Source organism: Marmota flaviventris, chromosome 6 (assembly GCF_047511675.1).
Source record: "Marmota flaviventris isolate mMarFla1 chromosome 6, mMarFla1.hap1, whole genome shotgun sequence".
Lineage (NCBI taxonomy): Eukaryota > Metazoa > Chordata > Mammalia > Rodentia > Sciuridae > Marmota > Marmota flaviventris.
Window position 1 is genome coordinate 33,102,196 of NC_092503.1, and position 21,941 is coordinate 33,124,136.

Below are 21,941 nucleotides of genomic sequence, written 5' to 3' on the forward strand. Positions count from 1 at the left end.
CTCATGATAGATTTTCTTTCTTCCTAAATTGAGATGATAGAGCTGTTTTTATTCATTTATTTATTTTCAATAATCAAATCAATGAACAACTTTAGTTTTAAAAAAAAAAATGTTATTTGTTTTAATTAGTTATACATGACAGTACAATGACTTTGATATATCATACATTTGAATCAGATGGGATATAATTTCTCATTTTTCTGAGTGTACAGGTTGCAGAATCATATTAGTCATGCAGTCACATATATACACACAGTAATAACCATTACTGGTCCTATTAAAGAAAATCCAACATTTCAATTGAGAAGAATAGTAATTATTATTTACTCATTAAATACTATTGAAGTTTTCTTAAAACAGAACTTGAAAATATCCAGCATGTTTCTTCAATTTCAGTACAATGGGTTCAAGACCAAGTATACAGGCTACATGCATCAAAGCCAGATTCCAAATTATCATAGTTGTCGTCGTCGTCGTTGTCTTCTTCTTCATCTTCAGCTTCAGCTTCATCTTCATCTTTAGCTTCAGCTTCAGCTTCACATTTTCTTTTCAATGCATTTGATGATTCATTGGTAGTGTTTTGTGATGATACCATGTTAGTGGTAATATCTTATTCTGTGTTTTTGAACCCAATTAATGGTGGATCAATCAGAACATTCTGAACTGCTGATGTTGCGGGGTCTTGAGACTTTTATAGCAGGGGACTGTGAAGCAAACATCTGTACTATAAACCTCTGCCCTGTTAGAGACATTGGAGTCTCTGCTTAGTTGAAACAAACCTGGTTTTGGGGGTTGGTGTGCCTCGTATGGGAGTACTTGGTCTGCTAGTAACACTTTAATTGTGGAACTGTTACTCTTCCTGCAGAAATATATGCTTTGTGTTTCCTTTTCTTTCTTTTTTTCTTGCTTTCTTTTTTTTTTGTAAAGACTTGAACCTATAGTTTGGAGCTATTAAGCACTGTCTATCAGGAGGCAGTTTAGTACCTTGGTTTGATCAGTGGCAAAGGTATTTGATTTCTTTGCCTTGCAATATCTAATAAAAAAAATCTCTTGGGGGAGGAGACATAAAAGACTGGTCAGCTTGACACTGGATTTCCAATTGCACATCATCTACATCAACAGTAGCTTTCTTAGCATATCTGGAACAAAGTTTAGCATTATCTAAGAATTGTGGTCACTTACTGGAAGGCAAATTCCAACATCTGATTTATAACTCTTGGCTCATCTTTTCTGTAATCCCCATATCCTTCAGGATTTGTGCCATCATCTGTGCATCTTTCAGCATATTCCTGGGAGACATCTTGCCATACTCCATGATATCTGGTGATCAACCTTCTAGAGCTAAATTATCCACATTAATGTATTTCATTCCTGATCTTGATGCAAGTTCTTTGCCTAGTGTAGTGTTTCTAACCCCCGGAGTACCTGACCTTTTATGACATGTTTCCATTGCATGATCAGATCCAGAGGCACAACTGTGGTCTGCATTTTGGGTCAGGCAGTATGTTCTATGAAGCTATTTTTAAATGAGTAATAAGCTCTGCTGTTGAAAACTGATGTTGATTTTGTATTAATTTTAATACCATTAGAACCTTTTTGAGTTCCTTGTCTACATTAAAAGGAATTTTACTAATGGATAGAAGTCTTCATCTCAGAGAAACAAATGTCTTGTTAGCAAATTGGAGAGGCATGTTTTTAGGAAACCTGGTTTGTCAGGACACTTTTAGATCCATACCAGGGAGGGATGAACTAAACTGTGGTTGCTCTTCAGAGTTTATTTCTAATAAAATAACTTCTCATTTTGGCAATACGCTGTGCTAGTTGTCTCTTGGTCCTTATTGTTGTCATAATAATGTTTTATAGTATTTAAGTTCTTATGCTTACATTATGAAATGAAAGGAATTATGACAAACTTGATTTCAAATGTATTTGAAAGCGATTGGGGCAGTTTTTTCTTTCTCCCTATTTTGTTTTGTAGCTTTACCATTTTTTAATGAAGTGAAGTATACGGTTTTACTTAGTAACCTCACAGCTGACAGGAACAATAATGCAAACAGAAGTGCTATTTAGGCAAGTGGCAAATCAGAAGGAAAACTTGCACTGCTTTTTTTCAAGTGCATATTTTCTTTATGAGATAAGCTGTTTTCTATCCTAGGAAAATTTCTTTTCTTCTTTCAGGATTATTTCCAAGAGTTTGTCATTCTGTGGTGTTTTGTTTTCTTTTACTCTCTCCCAGAACCTTTTAAAAATCAAAACTAGCAATAATTAAGAAAAATGTATTACCCCTCCGAAAAACAGGATGTTTCCCTATTGCCACAACTTTTCTTTAAATAAACTTTACTTTCTGATAAGCATAAAGAAACTGCTTTGTCACTGCCTAGTTCAGGAAGAGACCATCAACCACTGGAGTCAGCATTCCCAGTCCTCTCTTTCCTTTCAAATGCATTTATCACATTTTTATATGGCCTTGAGAAAGACCCATTAATCTTCAGGCCTTAAGATTTTTCACCTACAAAAGAGGGACTTGCACTTGATAATCTAAAAATTAGTCTGTCTGTTCTGTAGCTTAACTAATTATATGTGATTAAGTTTATAGATACTTTCCCTGCAACATCTTAGTTCAGTGAACATTTTAGTTCATAGGTGTCTGAGAGGGCCAAGATAAGCAGGCCTGGTTCCATACTTTGGAGTTTCCAGTAATTATCACTTTAGTGTATAGATAAGGCAATATTCTAGCTGCTTGACATCATTTCTTAAATTCATACAACAAACCTTAAAATAATCTTTACAACCTTAGCATTATTCTCAGGTTACTGGTAAAAATACAAAAGCTCAGAGAAGAGCCATTTTCTCAAAATCTCCTAGTGAGTACAAGCCTGGGAGTTAAAGATAACATGTTTCTTCTACACATCCTGTTATTACATAGTGGACTAGAGGAATGGGAAGTTTGGGAATATGAGAAGCATATTCATATAAAATGATCTCAGTTTGAATCTTCCTGCTTTTTTAAAGAAATAAGACTATTTTAGCTTATACCGCAGTTCCAGTTGATGAACATGCATGAGTTTTATCATCCTGAGGTGGAGCCGCTCATGGCTGTTTTCTCTTCTGACCTTGGCAGGCATTGGCTCAGGCAATCAGGGAAGCCAAAGAGCAGCACCCTGACATGTCAGTCACAAGAGTGGTAGTGCACAAAGAAACAGAACTGGCAGAGGAAGGGGAAGAATAAGGTAAGACAGCCTGCTTTGCTTGTGGCCTTTCTTATGACTGTTGTGATCCTGGGAAATGTAGTTTTGTATTATTGTATCTGCTTCCTATACTGTGTGTGATTTTTTTCAGATTCTTATTAATCCCCAAGTGTATCTGCTTAGGTACCTATAATTATAAAATCTGTAGCCTGTGGGTATGTAGTGTAAATAACTATGATTTAGTCAGTGACTACAAAAATTGATATTTATGTGTTGCTTTACTCTATTTATTAAATGTGTTAGTGTATGTTATATTAATTAATGTTCACAATGATCCTTTGGGAAAGGAGCTGTTACTCCTATTACTACTACTACCACTACTACTACTAATTATTATTATTATTAGTAGTAGTAGTGGTAGTACTGGGGATTAAACCCAGAGATGCTCAACCACTGAGCCCCAGCCCATTTTTAATTTTATTTTTTTAAATTTTAAGACAGGGTCTCACTAAGTTGCATAGGGCCTTGCTAAGTTGCCGAGGTTGGCTTTGAACTTGTGATCCTCCAGCCTCAGCTTCTCTAGACATTAAGAATTATATATTAGAATGAACCATAAAGAAAAAAAATTGCTTTCACTATGTAAAAATTGAAAACTTTAGTTGAACTAACAAGTTTAGGATAAATGATAAAGCTTAATATGCCTGGAATAGAAAGGATTAATATCCTGAATATATTAAGAACTTTGTTAAGAAAATTTAAACACTTTAGTAGAAAAATGGGCAGAGGATTAAGCAAGTTAACTATGTAAAAACTAAGTGAACAATAATCAAACTGTCTAGCCTTGCTATTGCTTAAATCAGTACAAATTAAAAATTCAGTGAACCAGTTTTCACGTACACATTTGGCAAAAGTTATGTTTTTATCCAGTGTTGGGAAGGTGGTAGGAGGAAAGTATATGTTGTTGTATAAGTTAATAGTATTTTCTGTAGGATAGCTTGGCAAAACATAACTTAAAATATTTGTATTAAGCATACCCATCTTTAAACTAGTTTTAAGGATTTATCTTAAATGATTAGAGGTGTTTACAAAGTTTTCCAACAAATGCATTTATCACATTTTTATATATACTATCAAAGGATTGTCAATAATCTAGCTGGGTGTGGTTCATGCCTATAATCCCAGCAATTTGGGAAGCTGAGGCAGGTGGAGTGCAAGTTTGAGGCCAGCATGGGCAACTTAGACCCTTCTTAAAATGAAAAATAAAAGCGGGGGGGATATAGCTCAGTGGTAAATCTCCCCTGGGTTCAATTCCTAGTCTCAGGGGTAGGATATGGGGGATCTTCAACAATCTAGATAGCCAGTAATAGGGGATTAGTTAGTAGGTTTTCCTGTTTCCATATGAGAACTAAGAAATTCTCAATGCAGTGAGTAAATGTTCATAATTATCTATTAGAGTTTTGAAATGCAGGTCTTATCACACAGCATAGTAAGATTACTTAAAAATCTGTACATTTAAAAAAAATCTATACATTTATCAGTTAATAGATGGGTAACCCACAGAACCCCACAAGAATGGCTGGGTCATAAAGCACACATTTTTCATCTTGCACTGAAAGACAAGGGAGTCAAGGCTTCTGCCATTTCACAGCTTCCCCTTGAGTTTTAATTTTTGCCAGTCTGGAGAATTTGAAATGATATATAACTGTGATGATGACTTTCATTTTACTTATTAATATCTTTTCCAATGGTTATTGGCCATTCATATTTTTTTCTATGACAACACAACCAGGAAATTTAAAACATTTCTGTGAAATCCTTATTCACCTCTTTGTACTGCTTTATCTTTCTTTCGTTTGATTCTTGACAGATTTTAGATATTCTTTTCCAATTTCATGTTACAAATATCTTCAGGTTTGTGATGTGTCTTTCATTATCATTATAGTTAGACATAGTTATTACAGTTGGAATTTATCAAATTTTCCTTTTTTGAATTATGTCCCCCACACCTTTCCCCTCATGATACTAGGGATTGAGTTCGGGTCCTCGTGCATATTAGGCAAGTGCCTACCACTGAACTATATCCCCAGCCCTATGAACCATATTATTTTTATACTCTGAAGTATCAAAAATATTTTCCTTCTACTATTTGTGGAAGAAGTAGGCACTATTCCAGCATTGCTTGTTGAAAAGTCCATCCTTTCCCCTTGTAATCTGCATTGTCATATCTCAAGTCCTTTATGTGAGGGTGTGATTCTGGCACTCTATTTCCATTGGTCTATTTATTTGTCTCTGTACCAGTGCCATAATGTCTTAATTACTCTGGAATTACATAATGGGTCTTGGTACCTGACAGTGTGTGTCCCCTGCCTTTGTTCTTTTTCTTCATTTTTGGTTCTTTCTTTTCATATAAATTTCAAAATCAGATTGTTAGATTCTAAGGTTAAGTCCTATTTGTTGTTGTTTTTTGGTACAGGGGATTGAACTCAGGGACACTAGACCACTGAGTCACATCCCCAGCCCTATTTTGTATTTTATTTAGAGACAGGGTCTCACTGAGTTGCTTAGCACCTTGCCTTGCTGAGGCTGGCTTTGAACTCACAATCCTGTCTCAGCCTCCCTAGCTGCTGGGATTACAGGCATACACCACCATATCTGTCAGTCCTATGTTTTGTTTGCAATGCTGAGGATCAAACCCAGGGCCTCTCATATGTTTTACCACTGAGGTTCAGCCCTGTGGTATTTTAACTGCAATTTCGTCTACTCTAGAATAGATGAAGTTGCAGTTATATTTCTTTTCTATGCACATAAAATGACTCTCTCCACTTATGTCTTTTTTAATATCTCACAATTAAAGTATATAGTTTTCTAACCAGCTTCAGTCACAAATTTTTTTTCTAACTATTGCTAGTAGAAAGAGAGAAAATTGATCTTTTTATATTGATCTTATATCTAGTAACTTTATTCTTTATATTTTTAAATACAATTTTCTACACAGAGTATAATATTCAGTCACCTGAATGAATGCACTCTGTTACATGTGAATGCTGATTTTGTTTTTGAGATGTATTCGATTTTATATATGGAAAAGTGAGCATTCTTACCTAAAGACTGAGTTCCATATTTTAATCTTACCAGGTATCAAACCTAGTTGACATTGGGCACATCAGGGGAATAGTAAAGTCTACCTTTGCTAACTTATGGTACTTATTAAAAGGATATAGTAAATAAGGAGAAACGTGAGGGTTATACAATATAAGAATAGTTATATGAGAATAGTTGCTATCTTTTCTCTAGTCACTGTTATGAATTTTACTTGTTTTTTAATCAGGAATGATGAATGATCCCCAAAAACATTACTAATACTCTCACCTTCATTCGTAGCATTTAATAAATTTTTAAATGAGTTTCTTATAGTGTTTATTTCTAGTACTTTATATTTATTTTTTTGCAATGGACATACACACTCACAAACACAAATTTTGAAGTTTACCTGTCTGTCCCATAGGCTCTTTTTTATGAGATTCCTTGACAAATGGATTTAGGAAATGAAAGTGTAAATTCACATACAAGGCAAGAAAACGAAATTGGAAAGATTTTTTAAAAATATTTAATAAGTACCCAGATATACTAAGATGGCCTGGGTGTTGAGGACTCAGTGGCAGACAAAACAAAGGTCATCCCCTTCCTGGATGAGGATATGCTGCAGAAAGGGAGGTATGAATGTCAACAAATAGACAAAATGTACTTAAAAATTTGATGTGCTCTGGAAGAAATAAAATGCTATGAGTGAACAAAGTAAGGGATTTGAACTACCAAACTACTGTGAGTTCAACCTGTTACTTGAGAAACATGTTTGAGTTTGAAGTCTGAAGAATGACTAGGAATCACCTCCATGGCTCAAAGTCATTTTAACTCTACCTCCTAATCATTGCAGCTCACTCTGGCTGCTCATTTAGTTCACTTGTTTTATTTGTTCATTTTTTCATTTGCTGGTGACCATCTGAGGAGGTAGGCTAAGGCAAAGAGCAGGACCAGGACAATATCTGAAAGTCAGAAAAGAAGAATAACTATTTGTGACATAACTGTTCTTTCCCTTTTTAAGGCATGTAAAGCTCCCCTGCTGAGCTGACCTTGCCCTTTGAAGTAACTCTGAGCTTTTGATCAAGCATTGGAAGTTGGGGAAAAGGAAGCATACAGAAAGATGGTCAAGGAAGAGGCTATCTGTTCTTAGCTGTTGGTGGTCAGCTGTAGGGCAGTGAGGAATTTAATGAAAACTCTGTTTAAAGAAAAAAAGAAGGAAAAAATACTTCAGATGAGTGTTCATTTAGTCTTTGTGACTTTTTAAGTCCTTTCAAGAACTATTCCCTCTTGCCACTTTATCCCAAATGCATATTTATTTATGAACCCTCAAATGGAGACAAAATATTACCATAGTAGTACAATGATATTCTCAAATAGTCCTGATCAGAAAGAGTCCAGGCTTGCTGGTGTCGGGCTTTGTTGTCTCCAGAAAGAGTGAGCCACAGGAGAGGAAGGAGTTCATGACTCTGCTTCAGTTGGCATTACTAGGCTCTGACTTGAGATGAGCTCCTCAATTCCTGAATCAACCACTAATGTAAGGTGAAAAGTGAACTGAGCCCCCTTCATGTGAGAGCAATGCATAGCCGAAAGATGTAATGGTGGAGGAGTGGCAGCTCATTCAGTTCACTTGTTTTATTCGTTAATCTTTTCATTATACAAATATGTATAATGGAGTGCCCATTGGTATCATCTACTGTTTTATCATGGAAATCTCAAATAAGATCTAGGGGCCGGAGTTGTGGCTCAGTAGTAGGGCTCTTGTCAAGCATGTGTGATGTGCTGGGTTCGATCCCAGTACCACATAAAAATACACAAAATAAAGGTATTGTGTCCATCTACAAATAAAAAAAAAATTTTTTTTAAATCTGTGCTCAAGGACAATAAATCAGTAGTAGCAGAATAGTTCAAGTTTTGTATATGTTTTGAGCTTCTTGTGGGAATAGAAGTAGAGGTCTCTAAATCAGAATAGGGTGTCAGAGACAGCTTCTCACTTAAGTTAGTGCTGTGAAGAACAGGTTGGAGGAGGCCAGATCAAGAACATTGAACCTATCCTCTAGGAACTCAATGTAGCTAGATTTAAGGGCACTGTAGAGGGTGATGGAGATGAAGGGATAAGGAAAGCAGAGAATCACATATCATGCTCAGGTGTCTTACTTTAAGTAAAGGAATTAATGATGGCCTCTGTAATTTGAATCATGGAATACATGGATTTTATTTTTCACCTATTATGTACAGTATGGTTAATTCTCTTTGATTATTAGCTGTCTGTCTTAACACAAAGGTGATTTTTTTGTTTTTCTCTATACTGTAGGAGAGACCAGCTCTCACAGGATTTTGGAGGAAGCTTGAAAACCAATTTGCAAGGACCCATCTTACACACACACACACACACACACACACACACACACACACACACAGTATGATAAGCTTATTGGATAGTGTGAGTGCTAGGAGGGAGCAGCAGAGCAGGTTTTCTGGGCTGAAATGGACTTCTAATGGTGTTATCTGGGTGGGTATTCCTCTGTGTGTCAGTGTTGTTACCTGCAAACTGGGGATGGTAACAGCATTTGCAGAAGGGTTTGCTTCTGTGGCAGGTTGTAAAACTTTTTTTGTAATTTATAGAGTCATCCATGAAACCTTTCTACTCTTAATAAAAGTCAAATAAAATAAAAGCGTTAACCCAAGAGGTGGTTAAGTTTGAGGTGCATGTGTAGCATTCTAAGTGGAGAGGTCCAGGAGGCGCAGGAGCTGGAAGGCACCACAAACTACTAAGCAGTCACCAGAGCTGCCTGTCATGTACTCATGAGCCTTCAGCTTGACAGGTGTTATCTAGAGCTGCCTGGGAAACAGGATGTAGAGGAAGACAAGCAGAAGGTAGGAAAATGGAGGTCATAAAAACTGTCAGGAAAGCTCCAAGAGGGAAGAGTGATCAAGTATTAAATACAGCATAGAAATCAGATGAGCCTGTGTTTTGGATTGGTAAAACAGAAGTGTAGAACTGCCTCAGTCAGCTGTAGTGAGGGAGTCCTGTATTGGCCTGAGAACATGGGGGTGGGGGTCTTTTCTTCCTGTGTTAGCTCTGCCTGTGCCCATCTGAGAAGACCGGAGAGCATTAGGTTTCAAGCAGCTGGTAGATCTGGTACTAAGATTAACAAAATCTTGGCCACTCACATTCTTCGGTATACCCTGAGCTCCAGTCTACAACCCACAATAGAAAACTGTAAAATTCGTACTGTTCCTTTCTGTATTATTCATACATACATGAGTACTAATCTTGAAACAAAATAATACTGTATTCAAAGCAAAGTTTCAGAGTAGTCAGGGACATTCAGGATTTCAAAACATGAATTCAAAAAATCCAAACTGGAAATTAGCATTAGCTGTCTAACCAACTTGACTTGTTAGCTGAATTGTGCTCCAGCCAATCACAAGCTCCTCATTTACATCTGGCCTGTTCTTTAAAGAGAAGCATAGACCCGTTAACTTCCAGATGAATGTTTTCAGTTCAGGTGCCAGGAGTTTTCAGGCATATCGAATATTTTATATTTTTATTTTATCTTATTTTCTTAGTTGTACTAGTCTCTTATCTGAAATTAGCATTTAATTTCAGTTTAGTTTTCAATATAGGTTAATCACACCCAAAATGAAGACTTCTACATTGAAATAAAAAGCAAGTTTGGGTTTAATGAGTTTTAGACACAGCCAGTTTTCATTCTGGAATGCTGTGGGATGTTTTAACTTAACATTTATAAATCTGGCAGGTGTTTTCCAAGAGTTATAATATATTTAAACTTACCAACAGAAGACATGCTAAATTCTGCTGCTGTTGGGCATATAGCAACACCAGGGTGCTCATTTCCCATGATTTGCTCTTGAACACAATTATTAATGACTATTTTCCCAAGTGAAAACATATTTGCTGCTGTTGTTTTTTTTCCTTCTCTCTCTCCTCCCTACCTCCCCCCGCCCCCCGGCAATACAAGGGAGATTATAATTTTTAAAAAGGGAGAGAGTAGAAAATTTAAGTGACCCCATAGGTCCCTGCTCCCAGAGGTAGATAATCCCTTTTCATGTGCTTATGTATATGTAAGCTGTATTATGTATCCTGCTTTTCACTTAACTCTGCATTGAAGATATTATTCCTGGTTATTACCTCATCTTTATTTTTTTTTAAACAGCTAAATTGAATTGGATACATAATAGTTTAGTGAAATAAGCTCTATTAGTAGACATTTAGATTATCCTTCTATTAACATTTATGTATACAGTATAAAGATTATGTCTTTGTATATTTTTTATATTAATTTTATTGTTTCACTAGGAAAAATATCTTTTAAAAATTAGAGTTGGTAAGCCACAGAGGGTTTTTGACATATTGCCAAATTGCTCTACTTAAAGTATCTCTAGATTCACACCAACAGTTGATGTGCATGTTTCCCCACATGCTTGCCAGCACTAAATAGTATAAGACATTTTTAAAAATTGTTACCATTCTGCTTGGAAAAGAGCATGATTTCCCCCATTTTTTACTTGGAGGAAAGAACATTTTCTATTGCATTTAAAAAAATTTTTTTATTACTAGTAAGATTGGAATACAGGTGCTCACACATATTTTAAACATACACATAAAAGTATAATTTACATTTCTTTGAATTGCCAGTTTGTGTCCTTCTGTCCAGTTTTCTATTCAAAGGCTTATTATCTTTTTTTTAATAGATTTGTTAGAGCTGTTAACCCCTTAGTCACAAATTTTGCACTTATTATACTCATTAAGGATTAAAAATGGGACCAAAAAGTGGAGAGAGGGACAAAACAAAATTGACAAATTGGAGATGTGCTAGCCATATCTGGAGTTTTGTTGTGTTTTTTTTCTTTTACCCAAACAGTGTGTTTTAGAATTTGAATTATTAACACTATTTTAATATTGGAAAATATCCAGCAATCTTGGAAAAATCAGAAGCTCTGAAACACTGAGCCAGATTTCCTTCATGGCTACAATGGCTGTCACTCTCAGACTGGGAAGTGCTTTCTATGCCCCCAAAGTTCTGTCAACCCTTCAGATTGGGGTCATTGGTTCCCAGTCTCCCCACTCATATTACCTACCTATCCATCCAGGTATAAAGTTTATGTATAGATGCCTTTATCTGAAGAAGTTTTCTGTTGGATATCCTACAGTTTTTTTTAATTGGGGAGGAATTTTGATGTAGTAGCAAACTGTGTGTGTATGTGTGTATTATAAGATACTCCTTTCCTCATGAGGTTTATATTTATTTTAAAAATCATCTTGGCACTTTTGTGCATCAAAATGGTTCAGTTAACATTAGAACAAACAGGAATCTAGTCCTGCTCTGCTAGTACAGTAGCCAATACCCACTTGCCATGTGGCTAGTCCAAATTGAGATATGTTTTATGTGTAAAATACATACTAAATTTCAAAGATGTAAGAAGAAACATGTCAAATATCTATAATTTTTAATTGTTGAAATGATTTGGATATATTGAGTTAAATAGACTATATTAAAATATACATTTTTTAAATGTGGCTTCTGAGAAAATTTTAATACATACGTGGCTTACATTAGTGGCTCATTGTTTATTTCTCTTAGGTTTGAAAAAAGACTGACACTGTATGGAATAGTGTTTAATATATTTATTTAATAGAGTTTTGTGTATTTATTTAACTTCATGAGGGAAGTGATTTTTTTCTCATGCTTCCTCAGATAATAAGTGAGAAAATTGAGTTTAGAAATGAATTAGTTGATTCTTGCAACCATCCTATTTAAGACAAAACTTTGTTGAGTTCTGTCATCTATGCTTCAAAGATGCTCTGCTAAAAGACAGAGGTATTATTACTATTTCTGAAGCTTTTATTTGATGCCCAGAGAACTGTTTTTCATTGCTATCCACTACTTATCTTATGAACCTAACCTTGATAAAAGCTTAAAAAGAATAAAGTATGGAGTGTGACTATACATAGTCCACTTGTTATTTAAAAGAATCTTTAAGATTTTGTAGAATGCTTTCATATCAACTCCCCACAAAATGTGACCCAGCAGAGTGAACCAGAAGACCTTACTAGTGTTGGCCATATATTAACCAGTCTTAGAAGTTTTTGTCAAAGCTTCAGAGACTTGGGAAAACTAGTTTTTCTGAAGAAGTAAGAGTTCTCCTGGGATAACAAAGATAGCGAATCAACAAAAGAACAGAAAAATGAACCCAGTATTTTTCCACTTAAACAAGAAAATTGGCAAATGAAAAGCAATAAAGAAAACGGGGATTAGTATTTTCTTCCTAACAACATAATGCAATTTTGTTTTGTTTTTTTTCTCCTTTCCAAACCCCTGTTCATTATTCTTACATTACACATTGGTCCCTGTAACTCTAACACTTGGATTCATTAACACATATTGTGAACCTCTTATGTAAGTCACTATGATAGTTGTGTGTGAGAGAGAGTGGTATAGGAATGTGCATACAAATAACATTTAGGGTAAAAAGTGTTTGAAGGGGAACCTAGATAGAGTGGTAACCGTCATTAGAAGAAACTTTCTGATAGGCAGACTAGGAAAACTGTCCCTAAAAAGGTAGCAGAAAAGCTCCTTTGCTTAGCAGTGGGGAGGAGGATCTGGATGGACGGAGACTGGGCAGAGATGAAAGAGGTATGGAAAAAACAATGGGCTGGAAATGAATGAGAAGAACAGATCCTGCATTGGGGCTGTGTCCAGTTCCCAGCAGATCTGGGAAGATTTATTGAAGGCAAGTTGCAGGTGTTACATTCCAAGCCAGTACCTTAGTAAAACAATGCTTTGTATTGGACTTTGCATAGGACACTTGGATGATGTAGGTGTAGCAGTTTTATCACTGTCCTTTAGTAATATGAATTTGCCATTTAGTGTGTAGGATTGATTGAAAGGTTGCTAGATTGTATGTAAGGAAACCATTAGACTGGTTCATGAAATTATTAATGAAGAACTGAACTGACACCTGATTGAATTTAATGTAGGAACAAAATCAGAAGTGAGATATCATATGTGAAAATCTGTAAATAATATTAGGTAACACTTATAGAATGCCTACTCTGCTTGGCTATGTTGAGAGCTGTCTTATTATCTAAGTACCTAGTATCCTCTGTGATAAACGAGGATCCCAAGACCTAAAAAGCCTACAAAGGTCCTTTGTTCAAGCCACTTAGCAAGTGGCAATGCCCAAAGCAACCCTCAATCTTAGTCTGCACTACATGTGGCTTTGCAAAAGGATTCATTATGGGAATCTTTCAAATAAACTTGATTTTAGAAAATTTTATTTTGAACAGAAAATGTTTGAGATTGCAGGTTTAATGTTAAGCTAAATGGACTAGTAAGATAATATTTTATAAAATATTCATGTTTAAAAATTAGGTAGGAAAAAGTATTATTTCTTTTTTTCCTACATCTCAGAAAATAGAAAAAGAAAAGCAAGTGATTTTAAATGTGAATGAAAAGTAGTTTAATCTTCAAACTTCACCCACCCTTTTTTGCTTATAACTTTTGCTCTTGAAAGTGGAATGGTTGACATTTTTATTAGGAGATTCTAAAATTGCAGGATGCTAATAATTCTTTAAGTAGAGTGACTTGAATGTATCAAGCATGAGGTTTCTAACAAAAATTACTGTTAGTTTTAAAGAAAAACCATGTGATTGGACTGATGAGCTAACTGACAGCTTACCTTTCAAAGACAAAGGAGTAAAACTGGCTTAAAAGCAAAATGAGACTTGGACCAAGCAGTTTGGAGGGAAGGCAAGTAGATGCTTCTGAAAACCTCCTGAGAGGTGCACCTGTGTGAAAGACAAATGCATGCCTTAACTGGGGGGTGGGGAGTGGGGTGGGAGTTTGGAGAAACATTGAAATTGAATCTCCTGAATGCAAATATACTTAACTTTGTGATTCCAGAAAACTTTTAATGGAAATTTTGTCTATGAAGTCAAATTGTTAGGGTGTCTGCCAATAAATGTAATACAGTACAGTTCATTGAGAGAAAGCAGGCCTCAGGAGGGCCACCCCAGTCCTGAGAGGCCTAAATAGGAAGCACACGCCTCAAAGGGCCCACAGGAGGGAGGGTCTCATGAAGAGATTTGGGACTCCCAACAGCATTGATAAGTTCTAGCAAACCAGGAGAAGCAGGAGTATTTTGTTGAATCACTTGTATAACAGGTGCTGAGCTTCATCTTAGGGAAAAGGAAAAGGTCACTAGATGTAAATTTCCCCTCTATTTAGGAGATACACAGATCTCTCTGAAAGAAGAAAATAGCAATAGCATAGGGATTGCAGATTTCTGATGCAAGTGGCTCTCAAAGTAATTGTCTCAGGACTACTTTAAACTCCTATTAAAAATTATTGAAGGGCTGGGGATGTGGCTCAAGCAGTAGCATGCTCGCCTGGCATGTGCGGGGCACTGGGTTCGATCCTCAACACCACATAAAAATAAAAAATAAAAATAAAGACATTGTGTCCACCTAAAACTAAAATATTTAAAAAAAATTATTGAAAATCTCAAACAGCTTTTATGTGAATTATCTTTATTGAATATTGAATTATCTTTATATTATCTTTATTGATATAAAGATAATATATTTATATCAATAAATATATTGAATTATCTTTATTGATATTATATGAAATTTCCCATATAATAAATCAAAACTGAGAGGCTTAAAAATTTTAACTTAAAAAAAAACTTAAAACTTAAAAAAAAAACACACTAAGTGAAGGAAGCGTGTCTGAAAAGCCTGAATGTACTATATGATTTCAACTATATGACATCCTGAAAAAGGCAAAGTGATTGAGACAGTGGTTGCCGCTGATCTCATCAGAAGAGTTTTTAAATATTGGGATGCTATCAAGCTCTTGTAGTGGTCAGAACACTATTTTACAAAATTCTAAATTTTTGCCTGAAATTCATCATTATCAACCAATACTATCAGTTGTTTTTGTAAGTGACAGGCATTTCATTTACAGGAAAATGTCTGCCAAATATTTAACTTGAATAACAGAGGCTGCTCTTAATTCTCTCAAGTAAAAAGAGGTAATTTGCAAAAAAAAAAAAAAAATACAAGCAGCTTCAACTCACAGTTCAAACATTCATACAAATACTTTTCCTCTGGGTGTCCTCCTGTGTCTGTATGTAGTGGGAGTGATGTTTGATCAGGGACATCCTTAAATGAAAATGGAGTTCCCTTTCACTGTGAGTGTGTGCTGGTGAAGGATACAGTGACTTTTAGTACATTGGTGGTATACTAGCTCCTTTGACTTATGCCAAGATGCCAGCAGGTTAACTCATCATTGTTACACCATTGGTGAAAAAATCAATGCTCTTAAATGTTGATTTTAGTATGTGTAAGGAAATAGTTTGGACTCTGTGACACCTTAAGAGAGTCTCAGCAACCCTCAAAGTTTGGAAATCACAATCCGTCTGTATCATAGTGGTAATATAAACGTTTTAACAATAGACCATTTTTCTAGGTTAACCAAAGAGAAATTTAACATGCTTATATTTTGGGCTCTTAGATTTTTCTAATGTAAACAGTGGACATTCTTTTCAAAACTTAACATACAAATTGAAAACAAAAGAATGAAATTAAAGTTCAGAAGTAGCTGTTGAATTTATAAAATATCATATTTAAAATTGAAGTTTACACCTGAGCATATGGAACTCATTTTTTATTTAGGAAATAATTGCATTGTGTCTTACATAAATACTTTGTTTTCAAAATCTCTGATTATATTACTGCTCTAAGGTAATTGAATCCTCATTAATTCGAAGAAACATTTTCTTGCATTATTATTCACATGATTTTCCTGCATTATTTTGAAGATGAACAATATTTTTGCATCTTATTGATATTTCTCTCTTTGTGCTTTATCACTTAGAGGCATCATTTCTAGTAGTTTGTGTCAAATGCTTTTTAAAATCAATTTATTGAATCAATTTCTGGAGTAGAGCACTATAAAGATTAATCTCCATATGTGAGCTCCTTGTCTCTTGAAACCTTGAAGCTGTGTTTTTCAGATGAGATCATAGCACTTCTAGTCTTGCACTTCACTTTTCCCTCACTGCTCATCAGGTACACTATGAGGGAGTGGGCACATAGCTCAGTGGTTGAGCATTTGCCTGGCATGTGCAAGGCCCTGGGTTTAATTTCTAGCCCGGCAGTAAATTTTTAAAAAACAAAGCTACCATACAATACAATAAAATTGCATAAATTAGAATTCTGAATCTCCTGTGAGTACTTAAGGCAAAATATGCAACCATCCTGTACCCTTGGAAGAATTTGGACATAGAATAAGACCTATGATTCAATTAAATTTAGCCACATTGACCTATTCTCACAATGGCCAATAGAGGGGGACACAGGCTAAGAAACGTGACTGCAGTAGTTTTTAGTGTTTACTGACATTGTATACTTCTGGGTGTTTATTTACTTGACCACAATTCTAACACATAAGGAGAATTCATATACTTAACAGCTATTACCTTATGCAAACTCAAGAGGAACCTTACCATATTGTGAAAGTGAATGTAGTTTGAATTAATGTTTATATTTTGCACCTATCAATTTATTATTGACAAAGTACAGATGTTTGGATTCTACAAATATGAGGCAGAATTCAAGCTTGAAAAGAAAAGGGTTCTTGAAACTTTTTATAGTTCTTAAGTGAAGATTTAGTGCCTAGTTTTCAGTTTAGTTAGGAATATGTGTTCAATCATTTAGATCCAAAATCTAGTCTATGAAAAATTGTCACACATTAAATTTCTTATTTTGGCCAAAGGACAGAAAACTTTAAAAAGTCTGATGCTTCTGTACCAATGACATTAGTGATGCCATTTTTATATTTTCTCCTTAATTCAAAACTACTTGTTTAGTACTTAAGAACACCTTTCTTTATTTAAATACATGAAGAATCAAAAGATACATGGATATATAAAAAATCTTCATATAATGTTACTACTTATTTGTCCAGAGTAATAATAAATCTGAGTGTTCTCACTCAACCTATATTTAATTAATTTAGAGTTACACTAAACTTCTTTTTAAAGAATAAGAAAATAAGTGCATTGAACATTATGACAAAAATTAAAGGTAGTTTTCTTTGATTCTGAAAGCAATTTGGAATCAGAGAAGCACATCAAGGTTAATATTTGTAATAATACAACCAGCAAAATTTAGCATACTTTCTAGTAGTTTGTGTAAATGGAAATAAATGATATTTAAGTTTATGTGGGTAATTATGTCTTTTTCTCTATATTTAACTCAGTAAACTTTGAAGGTTTTTTGAGATCAAGAACTATCTTCATTTACTACATACTCCTAGTTTCCTATAATAACTTTGAAACAAGTTTAATTTTAGCTTTCTTTTACAAATTTATGACTCATTACAAAGTGAAATTATATATATATATATATATATATATTTTTTTTTTTTTTTCTGAAAACAAATTCCAAGAAATAAAGTAACACAGAACTTAGAGAAAATGGTGAAGAGAATCCTAAATCTTGTTCTCTCTATAGGTTTCCAGGGACAACTAATCACGAAATTGTTTTTCTTTTGTTTTTTTTTTTTTTATTGTAATAACACATTTTATTAACCTAATATATCCAAAATATTATTTCATCAGGTTAAAGGGTTTGTTTTCTAATGTAAGCTAAGCAAAATGTCAGCTCTATCCAACAAATGATACATATTTATTAAGCAGAGCAAACAGAGATACATACCAGTTCTTGGAGAACAAGAGTAGGTAGCATGACTAACGGTCTTGGATAATGCCCAAATGCAATTTAAGTGATAATTTTATCCATTTCTCCTTATAATCTCTCACCTTTTCATGATAACTAACCTAGCAAAAGACTCTTTTATGTTTCTCCATTGATTTCCCCCTGCCTAGAATCAAGCAGAAGTGCTAATGAGTAATAAAACAGCCTAAGGCAGACAGCAGGATAGGAAACAATGAATTTGATTCATCAATCTGTCCTGAATAATCAAGATGCTATAATATTATCTGTGATATATCTAAATGATGGGGATATTTTTCATTACAATCAGCCTTAATTTTATCTAATCAAAAGAGTATACATTCTAAGTGACTTTGGGACCAGTGCCTTTTGGAAAGAACATTAATTATCACTCTCCACTGTCCTCTGTAATTACTTAGCATTTGCCAAAATTCCTAATCAAGCTGAAATTGAAAATAAAATATTTGCCTTCTTAAAACCTTTTTTTCCAGGAGGACAGTGTACCATTGTTATTTTTTTTTTTTTTTTATCTTTTTGCTTACCTTTGATAATAGAATTTGCCAAGACTGTGTCTCATTTTTCCTTGTATTCATAAGACTTATTTCTGTCTGTTGGTTTCAACTTGGATCTCTTCATGCCAACTCCCAAATGTACATTCCTGGTGCTAATGCCTTACCCAGGCTCTAAGTCTGCTATTCTCAGATACTGCCTTCTTAATCACCAAACTTGCACTTTTCTCCAAATCTGAGTGGACCTCTCAGTGGTAATTACTCATATCTGGGTACTGCTGTCTAGTGAAAATAAATGACCTTTGCCATCTTCTTCAGCCAGCCCAGACTCCTGCCTATGCTGCACTGCCTTCAGCCTATTCACCACCCTTGAAGCCACAGCAGAGTTTTCAGAACATACAACAGGCCCTGCCAAACCCTTCCTCAAAACCAAAGGGGAAGCTGTTTCCAGCTTTCTTTCCTGCACTTATCATGCCCTGTATGAACTTCCCACCCTTTTTGTTGTTTTGATCTACCTTTTGCCTTTCCCTGGCTTTTGTACTCTGCTCTGGATCATTGTAGTAGACTGCTCGCTGGTCTTTTTGTCTGGATGTTCTTTCTGAATTCATTCTTTTTTTGTTGTTTTCATATTAGATTGAGTCCACACTTCTCAGTCTAGTATTAAAGAATAGACCTAATATTTACCTTATCTTCCATCACTGATTGTTCCATGCTTAATTTAATAAAGTTCATTGCTTCACTATCCTATTCTTTTTTCATTCCTGTTTTCTCTAGAACATACACTTTTATACCCATTCTAATATCATAATTCCATGTGCCTTTCCACCTGTATGCATCTTTCCATTCTCTTCACCTGGAGTACCTTTTCTATTCATGTTAATGAAGTGAAAATGGGCTTTGGCTTTCTACCTCTCAGTCTAGCTTTAAAATCTCCATTTGTTTCTCTCTTAAGAGTGTTCCCCCCTCACCCAGTGGGGAGATTTTCCAAGACTAATGAATGCCTGAAACTACGAATAGTACTAAATGAGTATATGTACTGTTCCTCCCTTAGCCTTTCACCTTTTTACTTAGAGAAAGAGCTTTATGGCTCCTTTTTGGCATATCTGAATTGCCAGCATAACTGCTCTTGTACTTTTGGCCTTTCTTAAATAAAATAAGGGTTTCTTGAACACAAGCACTGTGCTGCTGCAACACTCAGCCTGAAAACGGAGACATCTCTTAAGTGACTAATGGATGGGTATCATGTACAGTGTGTATATGCTTCGCAGAGGGCTGGTACATGGATTGGGGGGAATAGGGTGAGATTTCATCATGCCATCCTCAGATTGGTCCTGAGTTTAAAACTTATGAACTGTTTATTTCTTTAATTTTCCACATCATATTTTTGGACCACAGTTGACTATAGGTAACTGAAACTACAGAAAACAAAACTGTGGATGGGAGGCTGTATAATATGGAGATTATCTCTGTCTTATGTTGATTAAATCTCTGCACTGCAGTCTTATTTTTTAGTTGTAGTGTATTTGTCAATTCTCCAGAAATTTTAGAGCTCTCAAATTTGGAATAGCTACTTGTGCTAGTCTTCTGGTAAACATTATTTACTATAGATCTTGGTGGATGACAGTTGATTACTTGATTAAAAACTTCATGAGCATTACTTAACATTTTTTTCCATCTTCTGTTTTTGGAATATTTAAACCTTATCTCTCTCTTTCTTTTTTTCCTCCTAGAAAGTCATCTTCTAAACAACATACAACTTTGTGAACCTAAAGAATTTGACCATTCCAAGTCTTAATACCACACCACTACTCCAGCAAATTTGTGCTATGGCTGGTAACAGTGACCAGAAGCCTGAAGAATTAAAATGCCAACACCAAACCTTACCTTAACAGCTCTGGTCTGTACCATTCTCGCGCATTTTTAATATATTTTGTTTTATAACCACTTCTAAATATTCTTGGGTTTTTTTCCCTTTCTTTTTTCTATTTTTTTTTTTAATTAAGTAGTTTCGTTTTATTTCCTGTTTACTTTGTGTGCAACTACCTGCTTTTCATGACTCATTTGCTTAAATGACAGTGAACAAAGCCAGCCTGGGCTGGTACGGTGCTGTTCACTTGAACAGGTGCTGTTGTGCGGAAAGGAAACTCTGTGACTAATTTAGATAGTGGGTTTTCTTCTTCCAGATTCTTTCCATTGAATTCTTACAGTCAATATTTACAATTTTCAGATTGCAGTAAATATACTGTATGAGAAAAATATTAATAAGATTAAAAGCATTTCTTACATCTTGGAAAATTTTCTAATGTTTGAGAATTTCACTGGGGATTTTTTTTATATTGAACCCTTTTGACTTTCCAGTCTTGTGACTTTTTACTTTTAGTAAAGAGTCAGAAAATCTTCAGACTGGAGAATTATGAAGTTCACTGACCATGCACTGTGCTCAGAGATGCACCCCAGTGCCAGTGCTTCTCAGACACATGCTCTTCGACAGCATTCCAGAACAGGAGGGAAGAGAAGAGAAATCTGTTTCTTCCCTTCTACTAAAAAATTCAGGCAGCTTAAAACCTTAGTGCTTTCTTTTTTAACATTTCCAAATTTCAATACTTTCCATTATTTGAACACTTGGATAGAACACTTGCTTTGTATTAAACCTCCTTGTCTATGTGTAAAACTGACCTTTTGTTATTGAGCAAATATCTCTTTCAGATAGTTTGATGATTCACACAGGTTTGAGGATGCTGAGAGAAGGGTAGGGGACTGTGATGGTTTGCGTTGGTTATAAGAAAGCTATACCATTTAAAGGTGACACCAGAGACCTGATAGGGACTTATTAACTGTATTGAAAATTTCTTCCTTTGCTTTTGACCCTATGTATAGTTATGATGCCAGATTAGATTTATAGCAGCTTCTTCAAGTTGTATTAAATGATATTTTGCTTTCTGTAATACTGTTATAAAATAAAGTTTTGTTTATTCTCTAAACATGTTGCTTTTCCTTTTTTATTATAAAGGTTTTAAAAAATAAATTGGGAGTGATGTTTTCATCAGAAGTCCTACTAGTATTTTGCAGAATACACCATTTTAAAATTCCGTTTTCCACTCTTTTGTAATTTTGATGCTGCTGCCAGCATCACTGAGTTGAAATGGTGAAAGCAATGTTGAAAGTTTGTAAATCTAATGTTTAGCATGCCAGATTCTTTCCGCCTGCTTAAATAGTATCCCAGCTTTTATAAATTCTCCAAGGGATATTTTTGCTTGCTTCCTTTGTATATTTTTTTGTTTTGTTTTGCTTTCAGAAACTGTTTTAGTTGTACCATCTGAATCCTGCTTCTCTGTTTCATGTGCTTTTTAACTTTGTGTGCACTCCACCTTAACCTATCAGGCAGACCAGACTGCT

General features: G+C 34.9%; 1 protein-coding gene and 1 pseudogene across 14 annotated transcripts in view; one reads left to right on the plus strand and one right to left on the minus strand.

Moving 5' to 3' along the window:
- Positions 1-21,526, plus strand: part of Epb41l2 (erythrocyte membrane protein band 4.1 like 2) — a 191,777-nt gene extending 170,251 nt beyond the window's left edge. For all 14 annotated transcript variants that reach the window (XM_071613018.1, XM_071613017.1, XM_071613028.1 and 11 more), the window contains 2 exons: positions 3,122-3,230; positions 20,276-21,526. In XM_071613018.1, the coding sequence (XP_071469119.1) occupies positions 3,122-3,229 (108 nt within the window). In that variant the 3' untranslated portion in view covers position 3,230; positions 20,276-21,526. The remainder of the gene's footprint in view (positions 1-3,121; positions 3,231-20,275) is intronic.
- On the minus strand, positions 407-1,315 carry LOC114083646 (transcription initiation factor TFIID subunit 9-like; annotated as a pseudogene).
- Positions 21,527-21,941: the final 415 nt, after the last annotated feature.